Source organism: Mobula hypostoma, chromosome 18, assembly GCF_963921235.1.
Source record: "Mobula hypostoma chromosome 18, sMobHyp1.1, whole genome shotgun sequence".
Taxonomy (NCBI): Eukaryota; Metazoa; Chordata; class Chondrichthyes; order Myliobatiformes; family Myliobatidae; genus Mobula; species Mobula hypostoma.
In genome coordinates, this window is record NC_086114.1 from 64,947,151 (window position 1) to 64,965,727 (window position 18,577).

Below are 18,577 nucleotides of genomic sequence, written 5' to 3' on the forward strand. Positions count from 1 at the left end.
TCGCTGGGAATGCCGGTTTAATGCCCACTGCCACCCACCGGGTCACCAACCAGCTACTGACCTGTCACCGGCCACTGGACACCTCCAGGACTGCACGTGGGTTGACGAGCATGAGGGAGTCAGAGGTCCACATTACCGAGATCATCAGGTTTATTGAGAACATAGAACAGAACAACAATGGCTCCTTCAGGCTGTTATAGATGAGGGGGTGGTAGTGGGGGTAAGCTCCCATCACCCATTAAGTGCCCCGATGGCCACTAGGCCCAGCGGAACCATTCCTACTAACAGGACAATTGTCAAAGGCGGGTTATTGGCGCCTTAAAACCAGTCACCTAAGGCAGACGAAGCTCGCCAGCCGTGGTTGCCAGCTCACCATCAAGAAGCAAAACGCTGATCTCAAACCTCCACTGCCTTGCGGCTATACCCACTCATGGGGAAGGTTTCGGAAGTAAACCCCAAGGAAAAAATCCCCAAGGCAGTCCTAAATCGCGTTCAATACTGACAGGCAACTCCTGCAATGCCGCTGGTGCCAGACTGTATCAGTCTCCGCCGTTCCTTTGGAATCAACAGCTGTGTGGAGAGGGGGAGCCTGCTGCATGAGCAACAGCTTGCTCTCCACGTCGTACTGCCCTGACTCGCATATCAACATCTTGCTCTCCACGTCGTACTGCCCTGACTCGCGTTATCAACAGCTTGCCCTCCACGTCGTACTGCCGACTTGCGTATGAACAGCTTGCTCTCCACGTCATGCTGCCCTGACTCGCGTATCAACATCTTGCTCTCCGCGTCGTACTGCCCTGACTTGTGTATCAACATCTTGCTCTCCACGTCGTACTGCCCTGACTCGCGTTATCAACAGCTTGCCCTCCACGTCGTACTGCCGACTTGCGTATGAACAGCTTGCTCTCCACGTCATGCTGCCCTGACTCGCGTATCAACATCTTGCTCTCCACGTCGTACTGCCCTGACTTGTGTATCAACATCTTGCTCTCCACGTCGTACTGCCGACTTGCGTATGAACAGCTTGCTCTCCACGTCATGCTGCCCTGACTTGTGTATCAACATCTTGCTCTCCACGTCGTACTGCCCTGACTCGCGTACTATGTCAACGGCTTGGACACAACATCCACGGTCGACCTGACAGCAGCAAGGCACCGCACTGCAACAAGCCCTTCAGCCCAATTTGTTGTGCTAACATAATTAAAGAAAGATTAGCTTTAATTTATCACACGTACATCGAAACATACAGTGAAATGTGTTGTTGGCATCAACACAGTCCGTGGATGTGCTGGGGGCAGCCTGCAAGTGTTGCCATGCTTCCGGCAGCATCACAGCATGCCCACACCTCACTAACCCCAACCTGTACACGCTTGCAATGTGGGAGCTAGTGCCGAGCTGTGTAACCAACGCACAACGCCACGGTCCGCACAGTGAGACTAGAACTATTCGCTGTCTCCGCGGGTTACACCATCCAGGACACCAGCCTGAGCCCAGGCATTCCAGTCCACCAGGACACGGAGGAATTGGGACAGAACGCTCTCCCAACATTTCAGGAACAACCCTGCCCGCAGACACGGTTCCAGGGCTTGTCCAGTCCGGGTCAGATGTGACTTACTCCCGGGTCAGGAGGCTGTAGGTTTGCGGCTGGCATTTCAGTGCCATGTTCTCAGCTCCGCCCGTGCCAACACCTGGGGGCAAACTGGAGGGGGGGGGAATAGCTGTGCCATCAGAATGACAGCTCCCCAAGGAGCCGTGAATCCCAGGCCACTGCCTGACGTGGCTGGCGGACTTGCAGCGTGCTCCAGATGGTTCCACAGAACTACAGCACTGCAGCAGACATTTACCTCTCAAAGATCAAACAGGAACATGGCACCTTGTTGTGTACAAAAGGCCGTCACGCAGTCCATAATGCACTCTACCTCTCTCGGCTGCAAGGGACAGGAAAGGTGCTAAGGAAACGCTGAGTTATGAGAAGAAAAGGCCTCTCCCCCCACCACCTGCCTCAGCTTTCACGTCCCAGCCCATTTCAGTGACAAGCGTTTCCTGTCACAATCAACCTCACATCTGCTGCAGAGAGCGGGAGGGGTCACGAGGTGGAATCTGTCATCCCTCATGAACAGGAGGCCTCAGCGTCTCATTCTCAGGGTCGAGAACCCCTCTGGAGGGCCATCCCTCAACAGGTTTTCCTCAAGAACAGGAGGCCTCAGCGCCTCATTCTCGGGGTCAAGAACCTCCCCGGAGGGCCAAGAACCCTCAACACGCCCTGCCTGGGTTTTCACAACCCTCTGCACCGTCTCATATCTCTCCCTTCATCAGCAACCCCAACCCTCAGCCTCTCAGCTCAGCCCCACCCTGCCCTGATTCTAAATGTGCTGCAGACATCCGCCTTCATTTCCGGTTCTACGCACTACTGCAGGTCTCAACCGTCAGCGAAAACTGTTGACTTGTAATGTTCAACTCACTGGAGTTGTTCCCGAAAACTACGGTGCTCTGGGTGGCACCTACCACTCAAAAATCATCCTGGTTATTTTCATAGATACTAGGATCCTGCTGTGCTCCAAATGGCACTGGCTTGACAAAGGGTCCCAGCCCGAAACATCTACTGTACCTCTTCCTAGCGATGCTGCCTGGCCCGCTGGGGTCACCAGTAACTTTTATGGGCGTTGCTTGAAATTCCAGCATCTGCAGATTTCCTCGTGACTGCACTGTCTGTAACGCACCAACGCCCACTTACCCAGTGCATCCCAGGCCGCAAAAGGCTTCAGGACAGGCTGCAAGGAACTGGAAAGACACCTCGGGTTTGTCAGCATAGCAGTTAGAGCAATCGCTTTACAGTGCCAGCGACCCTGGGTTCAATTCCCGCCTGTCTGTAGGGGGTTTGTGCATTCTCCCGGTGACCACGTGAGTTTCCTCCGGGTGCTCAGGTTTCCTCCCACGTTCCAAAGATGCATGGGTTAGCAGGTTAATTGGTCACATGGGTGTAATTGGGCAGCGCAGGCTCATTGGACTGGACGGGCCTGTAACTGTGCTGTATCTCTAAATCTAAAAATGCATACAGATCAGAATTAGGCCATTCGGCCCATCGTTTTCTCTGCCATTTCATCATGGCTGATCCCTTTCCCCCTCAGCTCCAATCTCCTGCCTTGTCCCCTTATCCCTTCATGCCCTGACTAATCAAGAATCTATCAAACTCTGCCTTAAATATACCTAATGACATGACCTACACAGCCACCTGTGGCAATAAATTCCACAGATTCACTTGTCTCTGATTAAAGAAATTCTTCCTTATCTCCATTCTAAAAGGACATCCCTCTATTCTGAGGTTGTGCCCCCGGTCTTAGACTCTCCCACCACAGGAAATATCCTCTCCACATCCACTCTACTGAGGCCTATCAACATTCAATAGGTTTCAATGAGGTCACCCCTCATTCTTCTGAATTCTAGTGAATACAGGCCCAGAGCCATCAAATGCTCTTCATATGACACGCCATTCAATCCAAGAATCATTTCTGTGAACCTCCTTCGAACCCTCTCCAGTTTCAACACATCCTTTCAAAGATAAGGGGCCCATAACTGCTCACAATACTCCAAGTGCGGCCTTACCAATGCCCTTTAAAGCCCCAGTATTCCATCCTTGTTGAAGTAGTCTAGTCCTCTTGAAATGAATGCTATCATCACATTAGCCTTCCTCACTGTTGACTCAACCTGCAAATTAACCTTTAGGGAATCCTGTACAAGGACTTCCAAGTCCCTTTGCGCCTCAGATTTTTGAATTTTCTCTGCATTTAGAAAATAGTCAACCTTTCAGTTCTTCTGCCAAAGTGCATGACTGTACACTTCCCGACACTGTATTCCAACTGCCACTTCTTTGCCCATTCTCAAAATCTGTCTAAGTCCTCTGTAGCTTCTCTGCTTTCTGAAAACTACCTGCCCTTCCACCTACCTTCGCATTACCTGTAAACTTGGCCACAAAGCCATCAATTCCATCATCCAGATCACTGACCTATAACGTTAAAAGTGCCCCCAACACTGACCCCTGCGGAACACCAGCAGTCACCGAGAAAAAGCTCCCTTTACTCCCACGCTTTGCCTCCCGCCAATCAGCCAACGCTCCATCCACGCTAATATCTTTCTTGTAATGGGCTGTTAACTTGTTCAGCAGCCTCATATGTAGCATCTTGTCAAAACCCTCTGAAAATCCAAGTACACAACATCCACCGATTCTCCTTTGTCTATCCTGCTTGTTATTTCTTCAAAGAGTTCAAACAGATTAGTCAGGTAAGATTTTACCTTAAGGAAGCCATGCTGACATTGGCCTATTTTATCGCGTGCCTCCAAGTACCCCAAACCACATCCTTAACTATCGACTCCAACATCTCCCCAACCACTGAGGTCAGACTAACTGGTCTGTAATTTCCTTTCTTCTGCATTTTTCCCTTCTTGAAGAGTGGAGTGACATTTACAATTTTTGTGTAACAGCATGAGACTAATTCACTGGGATGCCCTGGAAACACCAAAAATCCCTCCCATACTATCTGCCTTGCCTTACAGTTCTCCCCCACCCAAAACCTCATGTCACTGAAGGAGCAGATCAGGTCACTCTGAGGCACAACAGCGCAGTAGTTAGTGCAACGCTTCCAGCGCGAGCGATCGGGGTTCAATTCCCGCTGTTGTCTGTAAGGAGTTGGCACGCTCTCCTCATGACTGTGTGATTCCCCCTGGGTTCTCTGGTTTCCTCCCACATGTACAGGTTAGTGTTAGTAAATTCTGGGCATTCTGTGCTGGCGCCAAAAGCGTGGCAACACTTGCGGTCTACCCCCCCCCCCCCCCAGCACATCCTCGGACAATGGCGGTCGTTGATGCAAATGATGTGTTCCACTGCACATTTAATTGTTTCGATGTAAATGTGACAAATAAAAGTAATCTTTTAGTCTAATCTCTTTAACTTTAGCCTACAAGCCCCACACCACAGCCAATCCTCCATCACGACCCATGGATTCCACTTGAACCCAGCTGGTGGGGTAGATATCTAGGTACTCCTGTTTGAGGGTGAAGGGAGTTCCCAGTGCAATCACTAGCGTTCCTCTCAAGGTGAAGTAAACCATTCCTGCGGGAGGAAGTTCTACATTCCTCCTGTGGAAAAGGCTTTCTCATTGGATTGATGTGGGAGCTGCCTTCATCTACATCTCCAATTCTGTTCCTTCTCTGTCAAGTCCTCCCATAAGTATTAATGCAGATCTTAAACTTCTTCATAAAGATAATCTTTACTTATCACATGTACAGTACATCGAAACAGAGTGAAATATGCTGTTTGTGTTGAAGTAGTTCTGGGAGCAGCCCCCAAGTGTCAGCAAGTTTCCATTGCCAACATAGCATGCCCACAACTCACTGACCCTAAATGTATACCTTTGGATTGTGGGAAGAAACCAGGGCACCCAGAGGAAACCCACGTGATCACGGGGAAAATGTAGAAACTCCTTACAGACAGTGGCGAGTATTGAACTCTGGCAATGTAAGGCATTACACTAACCACTACGCCACCGTGTTCTGCGGGTAAATAAAACGTTCTCACTCAGAATGGTTTGGCAGCCTTGGCCTTTATTGCCCCTCCCCATCCTCTCCCTCGGGGAAGGGTAGCTCCATCGTGCTGCTATAAGGAAGCATTATAATGTTGCAAGATGAATTAATGAAATTCCTGGGTGCAAAATGACATCATTCCAGCATTCTGATGGGACACCGCGAAGCAGCCCCAGAAAAAAACGATAAGCCGCAGCCTGACATCTTGACTGTAGCCGCGCACACCACAACAAACAACTGTCTGAGATCATTCTATAGTTGGACATGGCCGCAGCAGCAAGTGGGTGGCAGAACGCTTACCGCTTCGCCTCCTCCAGATGACAGAGATACTCGTAGGCGATGTTTTGCCTTCTCCGTTCATCCATCTCCTCGGCCGTGAGACGCTCATTATCCAACACAGCTGTAAAACAACAAAGGAAGACTGAAATCAGAGCACTGCATAACTACTATAGATTTCAATTGTACAGAAAAATACACTCAGTGGCCATTTTGTTAGGTACACTTCCTCATTAATGCAAAATATCTAATCAGCCAATCATGTGGCGGCAACTCATCAGAATCAGGTTTAATATCTTCAGCATACATTGTGAAATTTGTCAACAGCGGCAGCAGCACAATGCAATATATGATAATGTAGAAAGAAAAAATAAATAAATCAACCAACTACACTAACATATGTATAGTAAAACGGTTAAATTAAAAATAGTGCAAAAACAAACAATAAAAGTCAGGTAGTGTTCACGGGTTCAATGTCCATTTAGGAATCAGATGGCAGAGGGAAAGAAGCTGTTCCTGAATTGCTGAGTGTGTGCCTTCAGGCTTCTGTACCTCCTACCTGACAGTAGCAATGAAAAGAGGGCACGTCCTGGGTGATGGGGGTCCTTATTAATGGATGCCGCCTTTCTGAGGCACCACTCCTTAAAGTTGTCTAGGACACTACGGAGGCTAGTACTCAAGATGGAGCTGACTAGTTTTACAACTTTCTGTAGCTTCTTTAAATCCTGTGCAGCAGCACCCCCCCACCCCTGCCCCACCAAACCCTATACCAGTGATGCATCCAGTTAGAAAGCTCTCTAAATTGCATAAAAGCATGCAGACACGGTCAAGAGGTTCAGTTGTTGTTCAGACCAAACATCAATATGGGGAAGAAATGTGATGTAGGTGTCTTTGACCACTGAAAAATTGTTGGTGCCAGATGGGGTGGTTTGAGTATCTCAGAATCTGCTGATCTCCTGAGAATTTCACGCATAGCAGTCTCTAGAGTTTAGAGAATGGTGCGGAAAAACAAAAAAAATCCAGTGAGAGGCAGTTCTGTGGGTGAAAACGCCTTATTAATGAGAGAGGTCATAGGATAATGGCCAGATTGGTTCAAGCTGACAGAAAGGTGACAGTAACTCAAGTAACCACACTTCACAATAGTGGTGTGCAGAAGAGCATCTCCAAATCCACAAAACGATGAACCTTGAAGTGGATGGGCCACAGCCGCAGGAGATCGCGGACATACAGAATTACACTGAGTGTAACTTCAATATTGTAGAGTTGTACTGCACAGACAGAGGCCGATCGGCCTACCACGTCTACGTTGTAATTGTCTAAATGGTCACACTGGGTCTGAAGCTTTATCTACCAGAAGACATCAGAGCAGAATGAAGCCATTTGGCCCATTGAGTCTGCTCCACCATTCCATCATGGCTGACTTATTAACCTCTCAACCCCATTCTCCTGCCTTCTCCCAGTCACCTTTAATGCTCTGGCTAATCAAACACCTATCAACTCTGCTTTAAATATATTCAAAGACTTGACCTCCACAGTCATCTGTGGCAATGAATTCCACAGATTCACCAACCTCTGGCTAATGAAATTCCTCATTTCTGTTCTAAAGGGACACCCTTCTATTCTGAGGTTGTGCCCTCTGGTCCAAGACACTCCATCCTCTTCACCTACTCTATCTCAGCCTTTCAAAATGGTCACCCCTCATGAGATCCCCTCCCCCCCCACCTACCTATTCCTGTAAACCCCACTGAATACAGGCCCACAACCATTAAATGCTCCTCCTATGTTAACCCAATGATTCCTGAGATCATACTCATAAACTTCCTCTGCAACCTCCCCAATGCCAGTCGATCCTCTCTTTGATACGGAGCCCAAAATGTGCAGTCTCACTGGCTTTCCACTTGGCCTCGGACCACCTGGACAACAGTGTTACCTATGTCAGGCTGCTGTTTATTGATTACAATTCAAATGTTCAACACCATTATCCCCTCGGTACTCATCAACAAGGTTCAAAACCTGGGTCTCTTGTTCCTCCCTCTGCAACTGGATCCTCAACTTTCTTATCAGGGGACCACAGTCTGTGCAGATTGGAACTAACATCTCCTCGCTGACAATCAACACTGGCGCACCTCCCTACACTGGTGACTGAATGATTTCTGAACAGGCCATGGACCTACGATCGCTACCTGACTATTTTACTCTCCTGTTGCACTATTTACTTATCGTTACAGTAATTTTTATGTATTGTGCTGTCCTGCTGCTGCAGAACTAGAACTAGAGGTCACAAGGGTGCAAGGTGAAATATTCGAGGGGAACGTGAGGTGGAATGTCTTTGCTCAGAGGGTGGTACGAGTTGCCAGGTGAAACGGTGAATGCAGGTTGCACTTCAACATTTAAGGGAAGTTTGGATGGCAGACTGCGGTCCAGGCAGCCATCAATGGAACCAGGTAGAACACCATGGGAACGTAGTGGTCAGTGCGATGCTATTACAGCTCAGGATGTTGGAGTTTGGAGTTCACTTCTGGTACGAAGTTTGTGCGTTCTTCCCGCGTGCATGTAGGTTTCCTCTGGGTGCTCTGGTTTTCTGCTCCATTCCAAAGACGTACTGGTTCGTAGTGGTCATTGTAAATTAGGCTAGGGTTAAAATGGTGAGTTGCTGGGTGACGTGACTCACAAGGCTGCTAGGGCCTGGTCCATGCTGCATCTCTGAATTAAATAAACTAACAACTTGGCACAGACTGGATGGGCCAAAGGGCCTGTTTCTTCTTGTACTGCTCCATAACGCTGACTATAACAATACATTCCACAACATAGGTCAGTGACAATAAACTGAATTCCAATACTCTGGTGAATTCAGGTTCAAAGTAAGTTCATTGTCAAAGTCTGTATGCCATCATATATAACCATGAGGTTCATTCCCTTGTGGGCATTCACAGTAAATACAAGAAACACAAACGAATCAAAGAATGATCACCACATCCAAAATGCAAAAGCAACAAAGTGTGCAAATACAGAAAAGAAGTAATAAATAACAAAATATATAAGCAATAAATATCAAGAACATGAGATGAGGGGTCCTTGAAAGTATGTCCATAGGTTGTGGGAACATTTCAGTGATGGGGTGAGTGAAGCAACTCACTCTAGTTCAAAAGCCTGATGGTTGAGGGGTAATAACTGTTCCTGAACCTGGTGGTGTGAATCCTGAGGCTTCTGTACCTCCTTCCTGATGGCAGCAGTGAGAAGAGAGTATGACTAGGGTGGTGGAGGTATCTGATGATGGATGCTGCTTTCCTGCAAACAGGTTTCGTGTAGATGTGCTCATGGTGGGGAGGGCTTTACCCATGATGTACTGGGCTATATCCACTACGTATTACAGGCTTTTCCGTTCAAGGCCATTGGTGTTTCCACACCATTGATAGATTTAAATGTTATCTAGATGCTACGAAGATGTCTTTGGAGTTTCAGTCTCCACCACTTCGTCAGACAGTGCTTTTCAGAAACGTGCCAATTACCCAGCTGCAGCTGCTGATACCAGCTTGTGTTTGTGGTACAAACAGTAACCAACAGGACTAAACAAAGCTCAGCAGCACCACAGGGCAAATCCTGAAAATTCCTTTGAACCAAAAAAGCAAACGTATGATCTGCACACAGTTCCACGCTACACCCAGGGATCGGCTGTCCCTCACCTGCTCTATTTTGTGGAACCGGATACACATGTTGCCTGCCTACTCCTTCCTCTCCCGCTCAACTTCTTCGTCCAGCTTCTGCCCAGAAAAGTCTTGGCCTGAACATCAACTGTGTATTTATTTCCACAGATGCTGCCCAACCTGCAGAGTTCCTCCAGCATTTTGTGTCTGTTACACATGAATACACCACCTGTCCCACTACCACACGGCCAGCATCAGACAGTAACACCTGCCTTCTACAGACGTACAACAGGGAAATATCAACTATTATTGTGTGGTGGCAACCTCTGTCCAAGGGACTGGTCCGTGCTCCCAGTGAAAAGCACCCTGGGGAGGTTCAGAGAGAGATTGCAGATGCTGAAATCTCATTGAAACCTATCGAATATTGAAAGGCTTAATAGAGTAGAGAGGACATTTCCAATAGTGGGGGGAGTCTGGGACCAAAGCCTCAGAATACTAAAACATCTGCATTGACTGTGGTCTCCTGATGAAGAAGTCGAGGATCTAGTTGCAGAGGGAGGTACTGAGGCCTAGGTTTTTATGTTTAGAGCCCTTTTTAATAAAAAAACACAGCGGAACAACATTGGCTATCCTCCAGTCCTCTGGTACCTCTCATGTCGCCAAGTATGATTTAAATATCTCTGCCAGGGTCCCCAGCAATTTCTGCCCCTGCCTCCTGTAGGGTCCAAGGGAACACCTTCTTTGGCCCTGCGGATTTACCCACCCTGATTGCCCCAGGGTAGCAAATGCTTCCTCCTCTGTAATTTGAAGCTTGTTGATTAATACTGAGGGGAACATGGTGTTGAATGTTGAGCTGTAATCAATAAACAGCAGCCTGGCATTGGTATTGCTATTGACTAGATGGTCTCATGGCCAAGTGGAGAATCAGTGAAATAGATTGGGCCCCTTACCCAAGAAAGGATGTACTGGCATTGGAGAGGGTCCACAGAAGGTTGATGAAAACAATCCCAGAAATGATGTGTACTTGGTAAGTGGGTGGCCTTTAAAGACGGAATTTTGAGAGTACAAAGCTTGTGTATGCCTGTCAGAACAAAAGGCACATATCACAAGTGCATTGAACTTTGGTTTAAGAGATATTGAGGCCCTGGTTACGAAAAAAAGGAGGTGGACAGCAGCTATAGGTAAGCAGGTGCTTATAGAGTACAAGAAATACAACACTTAAGAAAGAAATTAGGAAGGCTAAAAGAAGACACGAAGTTGCGCTAGAAGCCAAGGTGAAGGAGAATCTTAACGGATTCTACAGGTATGTTAAGAGCAAAAAAATTGCAAGGGACAAAACTGGTCCTCTGGAAGATCAGAATGGCAATCCATGTGTGGAGCCAAAGCAGATGGGGGAGATCTTACTGTAAATTAATTCTTTGCATGATGGGAGGTATTGATCATGTGGATAGCCAGAGGCTTTTTCCCAGGGCTGAAATGGCTAACACGAGGGGGCATAGTTTAAGGTGCTTGGAAATAGGTACAAGGGGGATGTCAGAGGCAAGTTTTTCCACAGAGTGGTGGGTACATAGAATGCACTGCCAGCGAAGGTGCTGGAGGCAAATACAATAGGGTCTTTTAAGAGACATTTAGATAGAAAAATATAGACCTATGCAGTAGGGAAATTCTAGGCAGCTTCTAGAGTAGGTTACATGGTCAGCACAACATTGTGGGCTGAAGGGCCTATAATGTGCTGTAGATTTCTATGTTTCCATCTGTATTCACCCAGGAGAAGGACATAGAGTCTATAGAAGTGAGGCAAAGAGGCATCAACTTCATGGACCCTGTACAGATTACAGAGGAAGAGGTGTTTGCTACCCTGAGGCAAATCAGGGTGGATAAATCCCCGGGGCCAAACAAGGCGGTCCCTCAGACCTTACAGAAGGCAAATGCAGAAATGGTCGGGACCCTAGCAGAGATATTTATATCATACTGAGCAACATGGGAGGTATCAGAGGATTGAATGATAGCCAATGTTGTTCCACTGTTTAATAAATGGTTCTAAACACAAAGCAGAAGCCAGAGAGTTGTAGTAGAGGGTTACCTCTCTGACTGGAGGCTTGTGACTAGTGGTGTGCCACAGGGATAGGTGCTTGCTCCTTCGTTGTTTGTCATCTATATCAATGATCTGGATGATAGTGTGGTTAACTGGATCAGCAAATTTGTGGAGGACAACAAGACAGGGGGTGTAGTGGACAGTGAGGAAAGGTATTGTGGCTTGCAGCAGGATCTGGACCAGCTGGAAAAATGGACTGAAAAATGCCAGGTGGAATTTAATGCAGAAAAGTGCAAGGTTTTACACTTTGGTAGGACCAACAAGGGTAGGTCTTACACAGTGAATGGTAGGGCACTGAGAAGTGTGGTAGAAACAAAAGGATCTGGAAATACAGGTCAATAATTCTCTGAAAGTGGTGTCACAGGTAGATAGGGTCATAAAGAAAGCTTTTGGCACATTCACCTTCATAAATCAATGTACTGAGTACAGGAGATGGATGTTATGTTGAAGTTGTATAAGATGCCTTACAAGGCGCAGATTGGAATTCTGTGTGGGGCGCCACTCCTCGCACAGAATAGAGCAATGTGTGATTAAGTGCCTTGCTCAAGGGCACAAACACGCTGCCACAGCTGAGGCTCGAACTAGCGACCTTGAGGTAACTAGACGAACGCCTTAACCACTTGGCCACGTAAGGCATGAAAATGCCCAACGCAGGCCTCTCACGGTCTGAGTCAACGTTCCCTCCCTTTGGTCAGCTACCTACACAAAAGATGTAAACAAGGTTGAAAGAGTACAGAGAAAATTTACAAGGATGTTGCCAGGTCTGGAGGACCTGGGTTATAAAAAAAAGATTGAATAGATCAGGACTGTATTCCCTGGAACGTAGAAGATTGAGGGAAGGTTTGATGGGAGTGTACAAAATTATGAGAGGTATAGATAGAGTAAATGCTGTCATGCTTTTTCCACTGATGATAGATGGACTACAACCAGAGGTCATGTGTTAAAGGGGAAAGGTGAGAACTTTAAGGGGAACATGAGGGGAAACTTCTTCACTCAGAGGGCCGTGAAAGTGTGGAATGAGCTGCCAGCACAAATGGTGCATGCAAGCTCGATTTCAATGTTAAAGAGAAGTTTAGATATGTTCACGGATAGTAATGCTAACAGGGCTAAGGTCCCAGTGCAGGCCATTGGGAGTAGGCAGTTTAACTGATTTCAGCATGGACTAGATGGAATGAAGGGTCTGTTTCTGTACTGTACCTCTTTAATACTCTATGAAAGGGTTAATGTATGAGTGTTTGATGGCTCTAGGCCTATACTTGCAGGAGTTTAGAGGAATGGTGGAGTGGGTCGGGGGGGGGGTGGATCTCATGAGGCGTGATCACATTGAAAGCCTAGATAGAGCGGACATGGACAGGATTTTTCCAATAGTGGACGAGTCTAGGACCTGAGAACGCAACCTCAGAATAGAAGGACGTCCCTTTAGAACAGAGATGAGAAGGAACTTCTTTGGCTAAAGCCAGAGGGTGGTGAATCTGTGGAATTCATTGCCACAGACAGCTGTGGAGGCCAAGTGATAGGCTATACTTAAAGTGGAGGTTAACAGGTTCTTGATTAGTAAGCCTGTCAAAGGTTATGGGAAAAAGGCAGGAGAATGGGATTGAGGGGGATATCAAATCAGCCATGACAGAATGGCAAAGGAGACTTAGTGGGCCAAATGGCCTAATTCTGCTCCTATGTCTTTGGAATCTGGAGCAGGAAGCAAACTGCCGAAGGAACTCAGCGGATCGAGTAGCAGCTGTAGATCAGAGGGATGGTCAATATTGAGTACCTACCTCATCGCACAAAACAGAGGCTGTGCCTTCTAGTCCTAGACTCACCCACAATAGGAACTTTCTCCTCATCTACTCTATTCAGTAGATTACAATGAGATTTCTACCCCCCCCCGCCCCCATTCTTCTAAACTCAGCGAGTACAGACCCAGAGCCATCAAATGCTCCTCATATGTTAAACTTTTTATTCTTGGGATCTTTCTCATAAACCTCCTGCGGGCCAAAATATGCAATCTTACTGACTCTCTACTCAGCCTCAGACCACTTGAACAAAAGCAAATCCTACGTCAAGCTGCAGTTTATCGATTACATCTCAGCATTCAACACCATCATCCTCTCAGTACTAATCAAAAAGCTTCAAAGCCTGGACCTCCGTACCTGCCTCTGCAACTGGATCCTTGACTTCCTCACAGGGAGACGTCAGTCAGTGCAGATCAGAAACAGCATCTCCTCCTCACTGCAGCACTTCAAGGATGCATGCTTCGACCGCTTCTCTACTCCCTCTGCACTCGTGACTGCATAATTTCTGAATGGACCATGAACTTTATCTCACTGTTTTTGTACTACTATTTATTTTTACAGTAATCTTTATGCATTGCGCTTCACTATTGCCACAATACAAGGGCTTCAAATTAAGTCTCTGGTCTTTAAAACAGAGGTTTGTGCAGATTCCTTCTCTCAGAAAGTGGTCGCTGGAATTCCCATCTGGAAAATCCTTGCACAGCAAAAGAATGACTAACAATTGGTGTGTGTGTTGTGCGAGCCAGCCAATGAGGGCAATGTTTTAGTGTGGATCTCATCCCCGATCTGTGTGGAATGGGAGACTCAGGCCTTTACCGTCAATGCAAAAAGACTTAGTGCTGCACTGACCCAGGACTGACAGGTTTCTTCACCATCTGGTATGGGGGCTCCAAAGGACAGGATCAGAAGAGGCTGCAGAGGGTTGAAGACTTTGCCATCACGGGCACAACCTCCCCACAATCGAGAACATCTTCACGAGGCTGTGCCTCAAGAAGGCGCCATCCATCACGGAAATCCCTCACTGTCCAGGATATACTTCCTTTTCCTTACTACCATCAGAGAGGAGATATAGGAGCCTGAAGACACACACTCAACATTTTAAGAACAACTTTTCCCCCTCTGCCATCAGATTTCTGAACAGTCCATGAACAGCATTTTGCTGTTCCTCTTTTGCAGAGTTAATTTTTTTATACTGTAACACAGTAATTTTTATGCCTTGCTCTGCATTGTTGCCACAAATAACAGATTTCATGATGCAGATCAGTGATAACAAACGTGACTGGAACAGTTATTAGTAAAAGGGAGCAAGCAACACCAGGCCCAGTGCTAAAGGAACAGGCCCACAGAGGGCAGATGCGGAAAACAAGGTGGAAGTGGTGACTCGACTGGCTGATGGGCAGGGAGACCCAACGGTGGGGGACAGACATAGGAAATAAGTAGCTGTAGTCTGTGAATGAGTAGATTGCTCTCGATCGAACCATGGTTTCTTTTGATATTTGGTAGATTTACATGATTACAGGGTTCATAAAATTTTAAAAATAAACAAATCAATATCCAGGATGGACCAGCCCCAGGTACTCCCAGGGTCTTCAAAGGCTTCCAGTGAACCAACAAGCACTACGTGCTCCCTCTCCAAGGACACCCAAGCACGGATGTGTTCATTGAAGGGCAGGCAGAGCAGCTGGTGGGAGGAGTGTCCCATAAAAGAACAGGCAACTCCCGCTGATGTTCCTACTGGGAGCTGTGTGCTGCCCCAAAGCCAGAGTCCCTGTCGAGGAAATTCTTCACCAGCACACCTCGCCTGAGAGCATACCCTACATCCAGGTATCTGCTGGATCCAGAGGTGCTCTCAGTTTCCTTTTCAGCTGCACTTTCTAACCATTGCTCCGAGCAGGAAATTTTTACAACTGCACGGCACTTTAATTGATTTTATTTTATTTATTTATTTATTTATTTATTGAGATACAGTGCAGAACTACTGTGAATATTTGGCATGGAAATGGAAAAGTCACATACTTTTGATTTTATTAATTGAAGGGTATAATAAAATACAGAACAGAAAATCTTTCACATTTCATAAACTATTTCGAGCTGTGTCCAACTGAAGCTGCGTGGCCGTGCAGCTTAGGGGAAACAGTGGACATCAGTGAATGATCACCATTCTCAACAGGGAAGCTCAGAACCTGAGCAGAGGCCCATTGCCTCCCCCTGTCCCAGATGAAATCCACCAGCTTCTTCTGGAACTTGCAGGAGGTGAGAACAAAATGACCAACTGGTGCCACAGCAAGGACATCACCAGCTGGTTTGTGATCAGTGCTCAGCCTCTGTAGGGAAGAACTCGTCCAGCAGCCTAGCTGAGTTGTGAATTCACCACCCGATTCTGCCAGGTTGCTGGTTAGTCCTTCTGGGTGGGGCGCTCAGGTCGAATCCCAGAAAGGGGAAGTACAAGGTACTTCATGCGCCACTACCCCTGCTCTGGGAGTGCATGATGGGACAGTATTGAATATGCTTCACAAGCACAAAGGGATTCTGCAAAGATTCACTCATATTCTCTCTGGTTAGCTTCTAGCCTGACAACATGAACACCTGTTTCGCTGACATCCACTAATTTCTCCCCCCCCACCCACCCATTTTCCTCTCCCACCAGATTGTTTCTTCTTTAGCCCTTTAACTCTTTCATCCAACCCCTTGCAGACTTCTTATTTCATCCCCCTTCCCCATATACTTTCCCCCTGACCCGGTCTCACTTATCACCTGCCATCTTGTACTCCTTCCTTTCCCCCATTTTCCTATTCTGTCTCCTGCTCCTTTCCTCAATAGTCCTGACGAAGAGTCAAATCCCAAAACGACTGTTTATTCCCCACAAAGTTCAAAGTATGTATACCATACACAACTCCGAGATCCATCTTCTTGCAGGCAACCACAACACCAAGAAACACAATAGAAGTCATTAAAAAACTCCACACAACGTCAAACACCCAATGTGTGAAAATCAAGAACAAATTGTGCAAACAATTGGAAAGCAGGCAAATTACACGCGGAACGTGAACTGCAGAGACCCCGAAAGTTGAGTCCGCTGCCACAGAGCTAGTCCAGGAACCTGACGGCTGCAGTCCACAGTCACGCAACCATTTCAGCCTTATGGCCTGTCCAGCAGCCTGAGGCAAGTGCCGGTAGTTGCTATTCCTCTAGCAGAGTGCCTCACACTGTATTTATCTTGTGCTGAAAGTCTGATAACGAGCGCAGGGAAAGCTTCATTCTGTGAGACATTAGACATGAATCCCACAAAGTCCAGCCTCTCGTTCTGAGCAAGAACACCTTGTAAACCCACACACAAGAGCGGACAGATGTCAGGAGGTCTCCACCCCCACACCAAGGTTCAATCTGCTCTTGAGGAGATGCCAGCTGAGATATCAGCAATCAAACAGCCAACCTACACACCCTAGGTAAGGGAGGGGAACATCGTTCCATCTCCAACAGCTCCAGAACTTATTTTTAATTTCTTCAGCGATGAGGCTGCAAATTCCTGCCTGGAATTGAGTGCAATGTTTACCGTCTCCACTTGATAACACTGGATGAGGAGACTGGACTGTGTCAGGAATCCACAGCTTCTCAAAACTACAGAAGATGCTCGGAATACTATTAACCATTTCACACCCGCATGGAATGGATTTGAGTAAAGAAGCCACTTTTCCTTTACCCTGTTCATATCATTGAATATTCAAACAAGTAGAATCAAAGACCCCACCCACTCTGGACAGTCTTGCTTCTCCCCTCTCTCATTAGGCAGAGGATAAAAGTCTGAAAGCATGTACCACCACCAGGCTCAAGAAGTTTCTATCCTACTGCTATAAGACTCTTGTATGATAAGATGGGATTCTTGACCTCACAATCTACCTCATAATGATCTTGCACTTTATTGTTTACCTGCACTGCACTTTCTCTGTAACTTTTAAACTTTATTCTGCATTGTTATTATCTTATTCTACCTCAATGCACTGTGACGACTTGATCTGTAAGACAAGCTTTCCTCTGTATCTTGGTACGTGTGACAATAGCAAACTTTCGAATTTGTGGTCCCCACCATGTGACCACATGCAGTTCCCCCCCCATCACAATCCTGGGCTATGGGATTTGCCTGACCAGTCACAATATGACAGCTGTGGATAGAATGATCCCTGATTCTACAGATGAGCTTCCAAACAAGCTGCATCACTGCTTGGTACAGAAACTGCACTGCAGTAGACAGGAAGGTTCAACAACAGGTCGTCAAAACTGCCCAAAACCAGCACCTGCCTACCTGCCCACAGAAAAGTGCCAGAAACATCATGAAGGATCCCACTCACCCTGCTCATGGGTCTGCTTGTCCCACTCCCACCAGGGAGGAGGCTACGTAGCATCCACACCAAGACCACCAGATTCAAATAGTTACTTTTCCCAAGCAGCAAGGCTGATCAACACCTCCACACTCACTGTAGCCCTACTTTATCATTTTCTGCCAGTCACCATATGTATAGACAATCCCGTGCCTAGTGTCACTTTATTGACATACAATATATAAACCAGCTTATGATTTATATTTATTGTGTTTTTATTATTATTGTGTTCTTTACATTATTGTGCTTTTTTGTGCTACATCGGAAACAGCTCTAGTTCCATCTTTAATATCTGTATTTTCTCTTTCAGGGTTCTTTTGAAGACCCTGACCTGGAGTTACACGCTGACTTCTGTTCTTTGCTCTCAGGATTTCACGAATGGCCATTATTCGATATGCCAAGGATGCGACCTAAGAGATTAGCTCGCCTTCGTAGTTCCGAGATCTCGTGGCTCTGGAGACAGGCAGACCAAAGGTCTATGTTCCGGCAAGAAATCGATGTGTCATGGGAAACAAGATCTCTGGCTGTGTGCCCAGAGACCCGAGATCTTTGGGCACAGAGCTCCAAAAAGCGACGCAATGGACTTTTAACATCTTAAATCAGTGAGCTGTTTGTTATGCCTCCCTTCTCGCTGTGAAACAGAGACATCCCTTTCTCCCTTATTAGGGAGAGAGAGCTTGTGGTATGTCGAATACCGGGTGAACAAGTCTGCAAGTCTGTGTCTTTACTGCACGCTTGAGTGTTCAGTGGCGGGTGTTGATACTTTTTTTTTGATGGTGGGGGAGGGGGATCGTTGCTTTGCTGCTGCTTACACATGGG

General features: G+C 46.9%; 1 protein-coding gene across 1 annotated transcript in view; it reads right to left on the reverse strand.

The window, feature by feature from the left end:
• Positions 1-18,577, reverse strand: part of iqgap1 (IQ motif containing GTPase activating protein 1) — a 118,395-nt gene that overhangs the window by 94,979 nt on the left and 4,839 nt on the right. Inside the window, exon 2 of the mRNA XM_063071042.1 lies at positions 5,878-5,977. Within this exon, the coding sequence (XP_062927112.1) occupies positions 5,878-5,977 (100 nt within the window). The remainder of the gene's footprint in view (positions 1-5,877; positions 5,978-18,577) is intronic.